Source organism: Balearica regulorum, chromosome 20, assembly GCF_011004875.1.
Source record: "Balearica regulorum gibbericeps isolate bBalReg1 chromosome 20, bBalReg1.pri, whole genome shotgun sequence".
Classification (NCBI taxonomy): Eukaryota; Metazoa; Chordata; class Aves; order Gruiformes; family Gruidae; genus Balearica; species Balearica regulorum.
The window spans coordinates 79,924-95,710 of record NC_046203.1 but is presented as its reverse complement, the minus strand read 5'-3'; the positions used below and the strand labels follow the sequence as shown (position 1 = coordinate 95,710).

The 15,787-nt window shown below is 49.6% G+C and overlaps 1 protein-coding gene across 1 annotated transcript; it reads left to right on the top strand.

The window, feature by feature from the left end:
- The first annotated feature begins 2,451 nt into the window (after positions 1-2,451).
- On the top strand, positions 2,452-15,057 carry FAM78A (family with sequence similarity 78 member A). The gene is made up of 2 exons (XM_075772244.1): positions 2,452-3,945; positions 12,107-15,057. The coding sequence occupies exons 1-2, from the start codon at positions 3,683-3,685 to the stop codon at positions 12,633-12,635; spliced, it is 792 nt and encodes a 263-aa protein (XP_075628359.1). The 5' UTR covers positions 2,452-3,682; the 3' UTR covers positions 12,636-15,057.
- The last annotated feature ends 730 nt before the right edge of the window (positions 15,058-15,787 follow it).

The following is a 15,787-nucleotide window of genomic DNA, read 5'->3' as shown; positions in this document are numbered from 1 at the left end:
GGACAGAAATGTTCCCCTTTGCTGCAATTCACTGGCATCTTTGGTGCACCCCAGCCTCTGGCAGCGGCTGGCCAAGAAGCAGTGCTGCAGCCAAAGTGCTTGCAAGCAAACCTGCAGTGTGCCTGGGTGGGGACTTTCTAGGGGTGAAAATGAAATCTTGGCCAAAATAAAATATAACATTCTGCAGTATTTACAGCACACGCAGTTAGGCCCATCAGCACAGCATAGCACCGACTCTGGTGGGCTGGTTTTATTTGTTGCTGTTCAGATGGTGAAGGGGAGACTCTGCCTTTCCAGTAAACCTGGAAAATGTGCTGGAAGGACTTGGAGGCACAGCACAGGCCACGATGCCAGGGGGAGCGATAGCAGGAATGGAGCATGACCATGCTATGATAAGACCTGGACAGGTGCATCGAATGAACAGCAGAAGGAAATGCAACTCCCAGCATCACCAGACACTCCTAATTCTTATCACAGCTTGGCCTCACATCTCCAGCAATTCCATCAGCGAGCACCACGCTTTCAGACACAGGAGCTGTTCTGTGCACGGCTTAATGCAGCCGCTCTGGGATGGAGTGTGCTAATGCTTTAATCACTCACAGCAGCACAATGGACACAGGCACAACCAAAACCCCAAGAAAACTCCAGCTGAAGATGAAAAGCAGATTTAATTAGAATGAGATAATGCAATTTCCTAGTTGACCAGAACACCAGAGACAGCCAAGTTGAAGCAAGACCTGGCTGAAGCTTCAGGGAAACTACAGTTGCAGAATACGCAGTTTCACCAGATTCATAATGCTCTGAAAAACTGTGACAAGCTTGTTTGAAAAGTGTGAAAGAGTCTTGGAAATGTCAAAGTATTTCAGCACCTTCTGGAGGCTGCTGAAGCAACTGGATATTTCATTCGGAGCTGCTCATTTCATTCTCTCTTCTACTATGCGACAGTAAGTTGCTTGCTTGTAACTTGAGTGTGTTCTTAGTTTTTATATCTGTTTCAGGGCTAGTGACTATAATTGTGCCCTTCACAGAGATCATGAAATTAAAAATAAATATTTAGCCAATGCTTTGAGAAACATGCAGAAGAAAAACATAGCAATATACTGTGTTTTTTTCCACCTACTGTGGGTGGAAAGGAGCAAATCTGCCTCCCCCAGTACTGTGGCATTCACTTGTCAGGATTGCCCAGTAACTCCGGTCTCTCCTACCTGCCGGCAGGCAGACAGCAAGTGCACAGTGTCGAAAAACACCAGGCACTGCGTGAGCTAATCAAGCCTGTTGAGAGCACAAGGCAGAAACAACTAAAAGACATGTACTTAGCTCTGCACCACTATACCATACTGCAAGTGGCACCAGCAAAGCAATCTTTACATCTCAGTGCCCCAGGTTTCCTATTTAGAAACAAGTCATGGAGGACATGCACACCCAGAGCCCTGCATAACGCTCGATGCACAGCAGCAGTTACCAAAACCTGGACACACGCACCTCACCTGGTGCTCAGCTGTTGAAATTCGGATCCTCACCTGGCTGATGGTCGGTGGGCCCAGCAAGCAATGTTAGTCCTAAAACTGTCCATAACAGAAGTTTACAACTTTCCCACAGGCCACTGCTGCCTCAGATGCTTCTCTCTATTCCAGCTACTCCTTAGTCCTTTTGCTGCTATGGAGAGCTTTGCATTTCTAGTTGCTTGAATCACAGCCCATCCAGCCTAGGGCTACAGGTTTTGCAAATAAGGAGACTATCCTTTTACCGAATCTACCAAATAAGATCTAGCCAGGAGAGGAAAATCTTAATGTGAAAACCCAAGAGAAAAATACATTGCAGTTAAATAAATAAATAAATAAAAAAAATTAAAAAAAAGACGTTTAAAAAAAAAACTACATTACCCACAATTCATGGACATGTGGGAGGAAATGCTGGTTTTGCAAAGGAGGTTTAGCTTCAACAGCTGCAGTTTAAAAGCGAAATACAGGGGGAGGGATGGGACTGGGCGAAGGAGGGAGGACAGGGAGGCAGGGAGAAAGGGAGAGACTGAGACCTGCTGCTGATCCCGCCGCCGCGCTGGCCGGGGCGGAGGAACCGCTGTCATGCGGGGGTCCGTGCCCGGGCAGGCGGCGGGAGCGGCCGGGCACGCCCGGGGGCACGGAAAGGCTACCAGCGAGTTTCTGCAAAGTTTGACCCGGTTGCCTTTTTGATGCTGCGGTGGCGATCGGAGCGGGAGCCTCCCCGCAACCCCTCGCTCCACCGGCGAGGCTGAGACCGAGGGCCGGCGTCGTCCCCGTATGCATGAATGTATTGCGAGAGAGGAAGCTTGCGGCAGCCGGGAGGCGGGGGCACCGATCCTGCTCCTCTCACCTCCCCGGGCATCTAGCAAAGAGGCAAAGGAAAAAAAAAAAAAAAAAAAAAAAAAAAAGAGAGAGAGAGAGAGAGAGAGAGAGAGGAGCCTCCCCCCCGCTCCCCCCCCCGCCGCACCTCGCCCCCGCGCAGCGCAGGGGAGCCCGGCGCGGTGCGCGGCGGCGGCCGGGGCTGGGCGGCGCGGCCGGTGCTCGGCGCTGCTCCCCGCCGCCGCGGGATGCTGTGACGCCCTGCAAGGACCGCGGGGCCCACGCGTGTGCGGGGCAGCCCCGCCGCCCACCCATGAGCCCCGCGGGTTGAACCACAGCCGGCTCGCCCGGGAGCGGCGGCAGCAGCAGAGGGAGGAGGAGGAGGAGGAGGAAGGTCGGACACCCCTGCGGAGACTCGCTCGGCGAGGAGGAGGAGGAGGAAGAAGAAGGGGAGCCGCGGGGCCAGCGCTTCCCGGGCTGGTGCGTGGCGGCGGGATGTCACGGGCGGCGATTCCGCGGCGCTGAGCGGTCGCGGAGCGGCGCGGCCCCGGGCGGAGCGGGGGAGGCTCGCTGCCGCCTCTGCCCCGCTGCGCAACCCCCGGAGCCCGCCTGCGTGACCGGGACCTCCGAGTGACTCTTCATGGTTTCGGCTATTTCTAAGGAAAAAAAAAACAAAACAAAAAAACCAACCCCAAAACCAACAAACCCAAAGCTCTGACATCGCTGGCAGAGGAGCCTCCAAAATCGAAGATTTGGCTACTTTTTGCATTTTCCACCCGTCATTTCTTTCTGTTATTATTGTAATTTTGCGAAAGGAAGTTATGAACAACTGCAAGTCAGGAAGTGGAAATCCACACCGGTTGTGACAAGCTGGGGCTAAAAACTATTTCATTATTTATATAGATGTGTCTATCAACATTCTGCTTTTCATCCAAAGAATAAAGGGAAATACTGGCTAGACCTATGTTTGATGGTGAATGACAGACCGCATCTGAGGAAAGGAAGGACTAAATATATCAGCTAAGAACACCACCGTTATTTATTGAACTTGAGACCTTTTTTTTTTTTTTTAACCCAAAGACACTTTGAGCGAGAGATTTAATGGGTCATTAAAAGGGGGAAAAAATTTTAAAGGCCCTTTTGCTTCTGAAGTACAGCTAACCTCAAAATAGGAGCAGTACTTCTAAGACAGATACTCAAGGCTTTACATGATGAATTTTCTATCCTATGGATATCAGTTTTGAGATTACAAACCAAGAAGATCTGTAATTGATCTAGCACCAGATAATTTCAATGCCTAATATTCCCCAGGATTGCTGGAGTACCCTAGGAGCTGCGTTGGACTGTATTCAGGGTATGCCATGGGCTGTATTCAGAGTATTAGCTGCAAATCCAAAGTTTTCCGGGAAAGTATTTCAGTGATTGAAGTCAAAGCCTCCATTGATCCCATTCCCACCAGCATCGACGAGTCCTCCAGTGTGGTCCTGCGCTACCGGACCCCTCACTTCCGAGCCTCTGCGCAAGTGTTGGTGCCCCCTATTCCCAAGAAGGAGACCTGGATCGTGGGCTGGATCCAGGCTTGCAGCCACATGGAATTTTACAATCACTACGGGGAACAGGGCATGTAAGTATTTCCAAGAGTGCGTGAGAGCGGGTGCGTTTTTTCCTAATGGGAAGAAAGAGCAGGAGAACCATGGCGTGTCTGGGAAATCCTGGGTTAAGGCAAAAATTATAACCCAGTTGGTTTGATTTTAAAACCCAACTCTCCTGAAACTTAACAGGACTTTCTCATACATTTAAAATATAGGAGAGCTTGTCCCTGCCCTTTTAAAGGAGTGGGTGTTCTTCTGTAATGGGAATGTGCCCAAGCCCTAATCAAAACCCACTTGTTCTGTAGGGAACCCAAAAGCAATGCTGTATTTCACAACAGCTTTTGCGCAGCACTAGAGATCCTGAAATCCCAGGTCAGCCCTGCCATGACAGGCAGCCCTCGCTTTGATACATATTTTACTCAAGGGGCTCCCCTGACCTCCAGCTCCTCTCTTCAGCATCCTGCCCCATCCCTTATGGGGTAAAACTGTGCATTGACAAGCCCCAGGGAAACCCAAGGGCTGACACTTGTGGCACGGTGCCGTCCCCAGCGTGCTGTACTGCTGCTGCAGTGTGCCAGGGGCTCTGAGCTCAGTAGCCCACCAGCTTTGGGAACACACTTTAATGTCACAAGAGGAACCCTGCTTGCTTTGCCCACAGCAGCAGGCAGCCCACAGGGAAAGAACAAGATGGATTTAACCCACTGATAATTAAACACTTTGCATCACCTTGGAGCAGGGTGAAAATTTCACATTACTATCATTTTGAGTAATGTAAGAGTGGGAATATATAGGTATATATGTAAGATAGGAGGAATCTAGGGGCTGTTTGCACACCAAAAACCACATGGTACTGGTCAGACAGTCATAGTGAGACAGGAATGAGTCAAATTAAAATGTCACCTCCCTACCAAAAAAGTCATGTCTCCCTGGTCCCCCACCAGATTGTTCACCAAACGTTGTTGCAAGCTTTTGCCCATAGTTAAATCAGCAACAGCACCTGATCTCCAACTGCCTGCACAGAACAGCAATTCTGCAACTCACGGTGCTGGGCAGCACCAGGTGCAGCCTCTCGGTGCAGCAGAAATCTGTCTGTCCAGCTGTGGGGACAAAACCTGACTGCAGAACCCAGTGCTGGCAGATGGTTTGGTGGCCAAAGGCGCTGATGCTCCCCGATCTCTGGGGGCAAGGGAGAAAGGATAGGAAGGTCAGGTCTAAGCAGCCCTCCTGTCTTCTCATCTGAAGTGCCCTGTGTCGGGGCGATGCCAGCTCAGCCCCTCCAGGGTCATTCTGGGTGGCTTTAAAAAAAAAAAAGTGAAGGAGGAGGGCTGAGGGAGGATAGGAACACGCAGTAGGGCTGGAGAGCAGGACAAACTCTGACTTAATGCAGTGCCTTCCTGAAGGTCTGAACCCCCCGCCCCCACACCCCAGCCCTTCCTCCGTCCCTCCTGCCTGCAAGCCCAGATAAGGACACAGGTTCAGCATCTCAGACATAAAACGAATACGCGTTGTAAGATGGGGACCAGAGGGAAGGGCATGCTGAGGAGCACCTCTAAATAACAAGACTATTGCCCCTTCTGCCCTCATGTTCCCTCTCTGCTTAAGCAGAAAGTGCCTTGAAAAGCAACCTGGCACCTGGCAAACATCAGCAGTGAGGCTCACTGAGGGAGCAGACCAGCTTATCTTGATTTTAAAAGTACTTACAACAGGCCCAAAATCTGTAGGCTTTTTGGCTCCAACACCATCTTTAGCAAGGACAATTTGTTGCTCAGATGTTCCCAATTCCAGGCCTTCGGGATTTGCATGTGTAATTCTCAGGCTCATTTAGAAATCCTGTCTTTAGCAACCAGCTGCAAAGGAAAACAGAAAAGTCCACTGTATATAAATACAGCTTATATCCACTGAAATAAAGAGAACTGGGCAGAGAGCTATTCTGCCAACACTGCTGTAGGCTGCAAACCTGGACATGTCCTTTTGTGCCTCTGCACCTGAGTTTCCCCGTGTTTAAAATGAGAATTTGCTACAGTCTTCCCTTGCTGGAATGTTTTGAGACAAAAAAAAAGTTGTGTCTACAAGCTAAGTGCTGTAAACAGGTAGCCACAATTAAATACTGCAGCTACGTAGGAGAGCTATTAAATCACGGAAACACAGATTTTTTTTTTTTTCCTTAGGAGGTTCATTGACATTTAACTGATAGGAGAAAAAAAAAAAAGTTACCCAAACATAAGGAGGAATTGGGTTGCTCCTCCACTCTCCTTCTATAGACCCGATGCCATCTGAAAGCTATAAATAAAGGCATTTGGGAGGAAAGGCCTCTTTCAATGCCATTGAAACATGCTCTTGGAAGACCTTTATATATATAGAGAGAGAGACAGGACACAAACCTATCTGAAAGAATGGGCCAAGCCTTTAGGTGGTGTAGCTCAACGTAATCCCACTGACCTCCACGGAGCTGCACTGATTTATGCCGACGAGTATTTGTCCCAACTTTCCATGATGAAGAGACTACTGGAACATATATATTTTTAATCACTGTGGTGACAGGCAAAAAGAAAACTCCAAATAATAAAAAAAATCAGTCAACCAGAGCATTAATACTTACAGCAGGCTTTGGATTAATTTTTCACTTTTACGCTCCGAAGTTGTTAGCTGTGTATAAGCTGGCCGTTAACGCTGAGGACAGAAACAGCTGAGAAATACCAGAGCAGATGGAGCTGTGCATAACGCTCCTATAGGGATGTTAGCTACAGAGGGAATAATTTCAACACGCGTTTAAAGCAGCACTGACAATTTTGAGGCTAAATGCAGCATTTTTAAATGTAAAGGAAAAATAATCAAAGCTCAGATAACATGTAACTGCTGGCGTTATTTTACGTGTAAATTGGTAGGCGCTGCTGGGAATGTGGAAAGTCCCAGCATGAGGATGTGGACGTGCTCTCTGACCTCCCCTCCATGTAGAACTGGGGCAAACTCCTGTTCGGCCCCACGGCTGGTGTTCCTGATCTCCCCCCCCCCAAGCAGGGTTTTACCCCGTACCCTTAGGGAGGGAAGCTGCTGTGCAGTGGGAGGCATCAGGATCAGGCCACAGAGCTCTGACCTGTGCGGGAGCAGCTGGACCAGTTCCCCGCTGGGTTCTCCTGGGTTAGGTGCTGGTTTCTGCGCCCCGTCGTGCAGCACCTGGTGTGACCCATGTCAGCGGCTGGGCAATGTTGGAATGGCATTATCCAGCCTTGTTTCTTCATCTCCATGGAGATATGCAAGAACTGGTGCAGATGGAGATATGCAAAACAGAGAGATGAATAAATTGGAGTTTGAATATGATCAGCCAAGGATCTGGAGAAGTTTTAGGTAGGTATTTCTCCCCAGGAGGACCTGATGGGGCAGCTGGGCAGCGTTACATCATCGCTTTACATTACCAGGCATCTCACTCTTGCAAGATTAAATCTTCCCTGCCCTGCAGCAGAGACACAATGAACTCGAGAAATCGAGTTGTCAAGAGAATAAACCCCAGTCCTCAGGAGGGAAAACACAATCAAAAACAAAGTCACCAAAGAAAAAAATGTTAGGCTTTCCATGGGAAGCGGAGGGAGGTCAGTTCACCATGGGAATTTACCCCTCCAGGGCTTTAGAGGAAAAGGCTTTGCTGCCCTTGCGTGGCCCCTGGCCCTTACCTGCACTGTAAGCACGCACCTTAGCCCAGTTAAATAGGTTGTCCAGCCTGACTTGAGCCTGCTCAGCTAAAACAGAACAAGTGTGTCCCTTTTTCTTAATGCCAGTTTTATGCTAGTTTTAGTCCCTGAACCATCATGCATCAAACATCACTACCGGTTCAAGCGATGAGGCAGGAACATGCAGCTGGAGGATGGGGGGAAAGAGGGACCACAGCAGCATGGTTCTGACCAGCTCAGCTGGGGAATAACATCTTAAATTTCCTTCCTGTTCTTTGCTATAACCCTGGCTTGGATTCCTCGATGTGCCAGAGTGGGTGAGAGAGGCACTGTAAGGGACAAATTAAAATTAAGCAGCACCGACTCTCAGGTTTTCTTTCAGCTAGTCACAGGCACAGCGGCAGAGGGAGGCAGGTAGGAGCAGGGATGTGAAATACCCAAGACAGCTTTTCACTGCGCCCACGCGTTGCACTGGTACCTGCACCGAGCAGAGTCTGCATCTGAATGGGCTTCTCTTATTTAGGGAGCTGGTGGAGGGGAAGGGTGTTGGAAAGCACAAGGTTATTCAAGTCCTGTCACTAATTAGGAGCTGGCTTTAAGGAACTGGGGCTGAGGATGCAATAGGGCCTGATGCCTGTCTGAAAAAGTTAACTGAATATACCCGTGTCACTGCTGGATGCACAAGGCTGGAGGCTGCTATGATCAGATCTGTCGCTGCGCAGGCCGCTGCTGTGATTGTGTTGGTTCGGGCTGTGGGGCAGCCATCTGGAGGGCTCGGGATAAGCTGGGGGCTCCATTTCATGTGACAGAATAGGAGGAAATGTATCTGAATGAGGACTAGGAGGCTAAAACCTGCATAAAGCTGCTTGGCTGTCAGCAGCAAGGCTACAGTTGTGCCACAAGAAATAGTTCAAAGTTCCTTCTCCTGTAGCAAGAAGACATTTGTTGTGAGGTTTGTTGGCAACTCCAGTCTCTGCTGATGCCCATACTGACTCTGAAGGTTTCAGAAGCAGCAGAAACAAGCTTGTCAGTATTATAAGCTAGAATCTACTGATTTTGGAGCTGATCAGCTATAGTGAATCCATGAAACCAGATGGGTTGGTTTATTTTCATACCTCTTCCCTGCTATTGTCAGCAAAGTGTTTACTGGACAATTTCTGGTCTTTCCTTGGCTCAACACCACCACAGAAAGATGCTGATGCAGCCAAAGATCATTCCACAGCGTTCTTTCCAAAATCATCCAAAAGGGCAGTTGTTGGCATATTATTTAACACAGTCACACTACGCAAGCAAAGGCTACCAACCTGGCTGGCACACAAGCTTTACTGTAGCAGCAGGCGAGGGGCAGCCACCACCAACCATTGTGCAGCGTCTGCTTTTGCTCCAGTCATGGGATCATCATAAGGCCTCATTTTTTTCTTCTTGTTACTAAGCTGCACAGATAAAGCATGATGGTTTTGAAACCCCAGGGTTAACCACACTCACTAGAATTAGGCACAGCATGCTCCACGGAAAACACTGGGCAGTTTCATCTTCCCCATTCCTGCCCACGCCTTTTTGTAAGTGGGGTGCGCTTCTGATTCACCCTGAGCGCAGCCACGCTGCTCACGAAGGCGCTCAGCTTTGCGGTGGGGTTTCTCAGGCTCTGCAGGCAGCATCCTGCCTTCAGCGACCTGCCCGGGCCCTGACGCAGCTCCACCTTTTTGCTCTTGTTTAAACCCTTGGCAAATCCTGAGAAGGTCCTGCAATTCTGTGCTGGTCTGGGGTCAGATATGTCTACTGGGAATGAAGATGGGGACAAGCAGATCTCAGTTGACCTGTGGTTTCTGAGCATCAGCTAAAATCCTCTTCGGGATTCTCCTGTCATTTGCCCACCAGCCTCTGATCCGAGTAGGCTAGAGCATCCCCGGGGCGGGGGGGGTGGGGGGGTGGGTATCAGCCTCTTGTAGCATCTCGGGTCCCAGTTTGGCACCTCCGCCCCCACAGAGATGCTGCGGCTGCACCTCAGCACCACGCGTGTCACAGAGTGAACCTCCAGGAAATTGTCACATCTCATCTCTGGGTGACAACCAATCCGAGTACTGGCCACTGTCTGAATGGAAGGTAATCCTAAACCATCTGCTGAAAGGGAGAGAAAGAGCCCCCAGATGGTGTTTCAGAGCCAGGCTGTGCGGGCGAGGAGGAGGCGGGGGGGGGGGGCTGCAGAGCACGACCTCCACTCATCTGCCTGCCGAGGGCTGAGTTCATCCAACATCCCCAGAGCTTTTCACTTTTCAGCTCTCCCTGAAGAGTGTAGGGGGGACGGTGAGCCAGGATGACTCTGGTTTAGAGAGCGAAGCGTATAAACATCTCCCCAGTGGATGGGGGTCGTGGCAGAACTGTTCAGGGATCTCCTTTTGGCTGCCTTTGCTAAAAATTTTCTTCCAGGGAAAGGACTCCCTCTGCCTGCTGGCTATGTGCTCGGGAGGGAGGATTGCTGCAGCTGCGGTGCCGTAGCGCACAGCAGCTCGTAAATCTGCACAGGAAGATGTTGTGCTTGCATATACCCCGGCTGCTGCTAATACCTCCACCCCACACACCCCCCCCCCCCCCCGGTCCTGCTGCTCAGAGCATCCCTGGGAGCAGCCCGTGTCCTCCTTTGCCCGGGGTTCCTGCCAGGCTGCCCGACCTGCAAACCGGCTGCCTCGCATGTGGTGCAGCCCTTCGCCCAACGCCTGCCATGGCACGGAGGAGATTTTTGCTAGGACCCCCACTTGCATGAAAAAAAGATAAATGAGATCTTTAAACCACCACCCCCCCCCCCCCCCCCCCCCGGTATCTTCTAGCTACAGCCAGACATTTACAGCTAAAATGATCCAGTGGTTACAAACATGGAAGCACTTCATGGTCATTAACTAATTAACAGTCAGAACAGCCTTGTGAGACAGTCACATTAGTCCTGGCCAGTGGAGAGGAGCAGCTCGTCCCAAAGCTTGCTGCGTCAGAGCTGGCTGGGCCCGACGGGCGCCCCCCGCCCCCCAACCTGCGCCTGGCTGCAGCCCCCGCTTCACTCAAGGAGCTATTTTAAGCTGCAGCGCTGGACTTATTAAAGGCTTGGACAGTTACCCTGACGAGCCTGAGCGTTTCCCCTCTGTCTCCCTCCCAAGATAAACCGTGTCCCGTGGCACAGCCCTCAGCAGGGAGCCTCAGGGCTTGGGGAGGGGGTGTTGGAGCTGGTGCACAGCCTGACATCCCAGCCCCATGGCGGGGTCAAGTGCAAATGCCACGCTGGGAGCTGCTGGGACTGAGCTGTTGGCGCTGCTGCCACACAGCCTCTTCTGCCACTTCGACAGTGGGGACATCGTCTCTGGTTGGTGGGGAGGGCTGATTCGTAAGCAAGAGGTAGAAGGTCGGTTAGAACCATCTCTATCAGCCTGGTTTGTAAAAGAACGTCCTTAAAATACCTGGCATGCGCTGAGCACACGGTCTGTGTTATGCCATCTTAGTGCCTTTACTCTGCAAATATCCAACCATTTTTCTGACGCATTTACAGTAGTTTGCCTCTGTTGGCAAATCTAATCCTAAAAATTACATTGGAAGTTAATAAAAAAAAAATAAAATCCAAGTTGTGCATCAGCACGACAAGGTGACAGGGACCATTTTCACTTACTTTCTTGCTGGAAAGACTGACCTTTCTGTCAGTTGCGCAAGCGCAGCACACAGACGACCCGCTCAGGCAGTTTTACAAGCTGGATGACCTCGGTTTCTCTGATTACCGTAATACCATCCCCAGCCCGGAGCCTGGTGTGCAGCCTTTGAACTGGGTCCTTCCTAGGGCTGGAGAAGGATGGGTTACACTTCAGCGCCAGGCAGACAGCGGGGAGGGACAGTGGCTTATCCAGAGAGAAAAGGAGTGTTTGCAGGTAGGGACTGAAAAGAACAAACAGAATGGGGCAATTGGAGCTTTATCATCCAGTGGAGTCCTTGATTTTACTTCCACCGCTTAGGTCTTCTGTCACCAACCCCCAGCTCTGAGCTTGCCCGTTTGTCTGCTGACTTGGGAGATTTTGTGCTATTGAAAGAAACTCAGCCCTGAGCCCTGCTCTCATTGGCACAAGAGTTGAGGTCCTGAACGCGGCACTGGAGCGAGTCCTTGTGTTCAGCCGTGCTCAAACTGCCGAGGAGCTGCGAGAGGATATCTGCAATGCTGGAGCTCTCCTGAGCACCTACCCTTCGCAGCCTTACTTAAACACCCATGTATTTTGAAGCACCGGTCCCTGCAAGGAAAGCCCTGGCCCTGCAGGGTGATGGTTCCCCAGAGGTGTTTAACAGCAGGACAGACTTTCACGATCAGTCCTGGAAATTTGCAGACACAATTTTAATGGCAGGGATGAGCTCTTTCGGCAGGGATGGTGTGAAAGGCACAATTTCCAGTAAAAGCTAAAGGGGAAATACGTTCACAACTACTTCCTCTCCTTCCTTGAAGCCCTGCATGTTTCTAAAGTAATTAATTAATGCATTATCCGTAATTTGTTGTTGATTATGGCAGGTCAAGTTGGGAGCTTCCAGATCTACTGAATGGTAAAATCCAGGCCATCAGTGACTCAGATGGAGTGAACTATCCCTGGTATGGAAACACAACAGAAACTTGCACCATCGTGGGTCCCACAAAGAAGGAGTCCAAGTTCAACATCAGCATGAACGACAACTTTTACCCGAGCGTGACGTGGGCAGTGCCCGTCAGCGAGAGCAACGTGGCCAAACTCACAAGCATTCACCGGGATCAAAGCTTCACCACCTGGCTGGTTGCAACCAACATGGCTACCAACGAAATGGTGACCTTGCAGACTATCAAATGGCGCATGAGGCTGGGCATCGAGGTAAATCCCAGCAGACCCTTGGGGCACCGTGCCAAGCTGCAGGAGCCCTCTGCTCAAGAGCAGCCCCAGGTCCTTAGCAAGAATGAGCCAATACCACCCAGTGCCCTTGTCAAACCCAATGCCAATGATGCTCAGGTACTCATGTGGAGGCCAAAGGATGGACCACCGCTTGTGGTGATACCTCCAAAACACCGATAACGTAAACCTGGCGTCCCGGCACCAAAAGGGAGAAAACAAAAACAAAGTAAAACAATCACTTAGGTATTAGAATACACACGTATAATCTGAGCAAAATCAAAATGCACTTTTTATTCATTCAACAAATGCAACCATTCTACCTTCTCCCATTGGGACGGATTTCACTGTGCTAAAGCTAAAGAGGAGACCTTTGACTGAGGTCTGTCTCATCACTGGATTCCTAAGGGAAGAAACTAACACTGATGTCTACCCGTATAGCTTTTTTTTTTTCTTCCCTACTTTACTGTTCGAAATTCAGTCTCATTAGCTTGTCCAGACTGCCCAGAACAATAAGAACATTTTATTTGGGATTTTAAGATTTTTTTTTTCTTTTTCTTTTTGGTTGAGGACAAAAGAAGTTCCTGGAGCAAAAAGTTGACTATTTAAGATAAGGATTTTATTTTTTTTTTTAAGCTGTAAGGTTCTGAGTTGCAAATCCAAGTCATGCGGCCTTATGTAGACTTTGCTTTGCATTGCCAAACTTTTGCCTTAAAGCTATGTTTGAAAAACAACAAAAACACCACCAGGCAGAATGTCCTTTCTACAGAATTTTTGGGAGAAAGTTTTGGAACAAGGAATAGATTGTCAGTGTGTCACAGGCTGACGGATGAAAAGGGCATGAAATTGGAAGCAGCATGATAAAAAATAGAATCTTCCTGGTTTTAAAACCTGGAACAAGGAAGCGTGGAAATAATCTCAGTTTCAAAGCAATGCAAATAAACCTGCTGTAGGATGTCTCTTGAGTGGGAGCTACTAGGCAATTTCCCTGCTTCACAGAAGGGGTAGCAACCAAGTTTGCACTGCTTACGCTTGGTGATCTCAGTCTCCCGTTAGCGTTATCATATGGGATAATCTCACAGCTGGAATTGTGGCCCTGGGAGTCAACATTAATCGGGGGGGGGGGGGATGTCCCACTGGGTTTGTCTTTAGGACATGCAGATGTTTGCCCAGCTAGCCCGCTGTCTCACCTTCTCATGGCATAAGAGCCAACGGCTCACGCACCGGCTGTTGTTGGGTGAAGCTCTGTTGCCCCGTTTTCCCATGAAATCCAAATGATGGTGCTGTAAGAAGAGCAGGATATAAAAAAGAACCTTCTGAAGTCATTGGAGATGCATGGGTGCAAGTGAGGGCAGATCTTATCTACCAAGTCTACCCAGCAATATCCATAATTCAGGAACTACCACATCTGAAAAATAACAGACACCCATTCCTAGCAAACACTAGAAGCAAAAGCTATGAAAAACTCTTCTTCCCACGATAACAAATCCCGTTGGGGTTAGTAGATAATTTTCTTCCAAATGACCTCATGATCTATACAACTGGGGATGGTGTACAGACCAGACCACGATACTGTACCTGTCTGGTTACAGCACAAACATCTATGTAGCAAAGGGTAATTCATGGAAGGTGCAAGGAGGGCAACACCTGAGTCTTGGGTGTAGATCCTCCAGTAAGGTGCATTTGGAGCAGGAGGTGGAACCTGTAGGTTTTAATAAGGCCCAGATGGCTTCAGAGATAACCAGATGCACTTCTGCAGAGGAAGGTAGCATGGAGGAACCATTTGAACAGGAGGGTCACAGTTTGCAGGCAGAGGAAGTTCTGCCATAGAGGTGGCATCTGGAGGATGGGGCACAGGACAGGGAGCAGAGGATCTGCTCTCTTGCTCCAGCACATGGCCTGAGGCAGATCACTTCCCCTTCCCTCTGCAGCTCCTTCCCCTACATAACATTTCTTCCTCTTAGTAACAATTTGCCTCAAGAGCTAGGACTGAAGAGAGCTCAGCATGCCAGATACGAGCCTGGCCCCGCCAAGCTGGTCTGAATAGGTCTCTCAACCACACACACAGCGCTCAAAAGGCTCTCCCCTCAGAGAGGCACCAATTAGCTGCTATTGCCATCTTCATCCTCCACACAGGACACTACCAGCAAGAAATTCTCCTTCCTCACTTCTCCAAAGCCACTCCATCTACTTCGGCAACAGGTTCAACATCACCACCTGCCTGGGGACTGCATGACCAGAAGATATGTCCCCCCTCCTGCCCCATGACAATCTCAAACCAGCAAACAAGGATCCTGGGTCCCTGCAGCCATACCCCATTTCCAGGGGAGTCCCCCCTCCTCCACGCACCGCTCTTCAGAGATGCTCAGCCACAGAGCTGCCCTCTCCAACGAGCGGATCTTTGAGGTAGGAAGTCTGGCATGACAAGAAACCTGCAAATGAATAGACTGTATCAAACCCAAATCCATGAGCCAAAGGCTGCCTAAATCTAGGCTTTGGGACTACAAAGGATGAAGCTAGGGAGACTTTGACTTGCACAGTCACTCTCTGTATCAAGCTCCATTTTCTTACATGGATTCAAATTCTAACTGTAGCTCTACTGGCACAGCCCTTTGGGACTTGTCTGTATTTTCTCCTAGGCAATACATGCAGAAGAAGACAAACTGTGAGCTGTGAGTGAAGAGCTGATTAACGCTTGCACGCATCTCAGCTACCGCTTAGATGCACTTCTGGGCAGTCCCACGGGTGGGAGCAGAAAGGGTATTTTTGTCTGATATTCACTTTGTCTCCAGGTGCTGAGTACTTACAGTTCTCACTGCTGTCAGCATGGGTCAAAGAAATCAGACCCAGTTGTCTTAATTAGCTGCACGAAGGAATTCCAAGGAAAGATTTCTTCTCAGTCACCAAAAACCACATTCAGGGAACACCTATGCCCTTTTCCACTTAGCTTCGTGTTGGACTTAGTCTCCCAGTGCATTAAGTGAATCTGGTTCCTCCTACTCCCTCTACCTGGTGGACTGGATGCATCCGTGCAATTTGATAGTAACCTCCTGGCTGATTCCTCCTGTTGCACTGAACAGACCCACCTGAGCATTAAACACAAAATTCAAATTTCATGTTGGGGTCAGCTTTGCATGGACCTCTCCCTTCCTAAAGAATGCCTTTATCCCATACCTAGGTTGAAATGTGCCCCTCCACCTCCATTCGCATCACCAGACACGGCATAGAAAAGCAACGCTGCCTCTTTTGAGATTTCATGCTTTCTGATTAAAAGTGATGTTTTTCCAGTGCTGCTTCATGACAAAACTGATGGGGACAGCTTGAGTAGAAAAGGT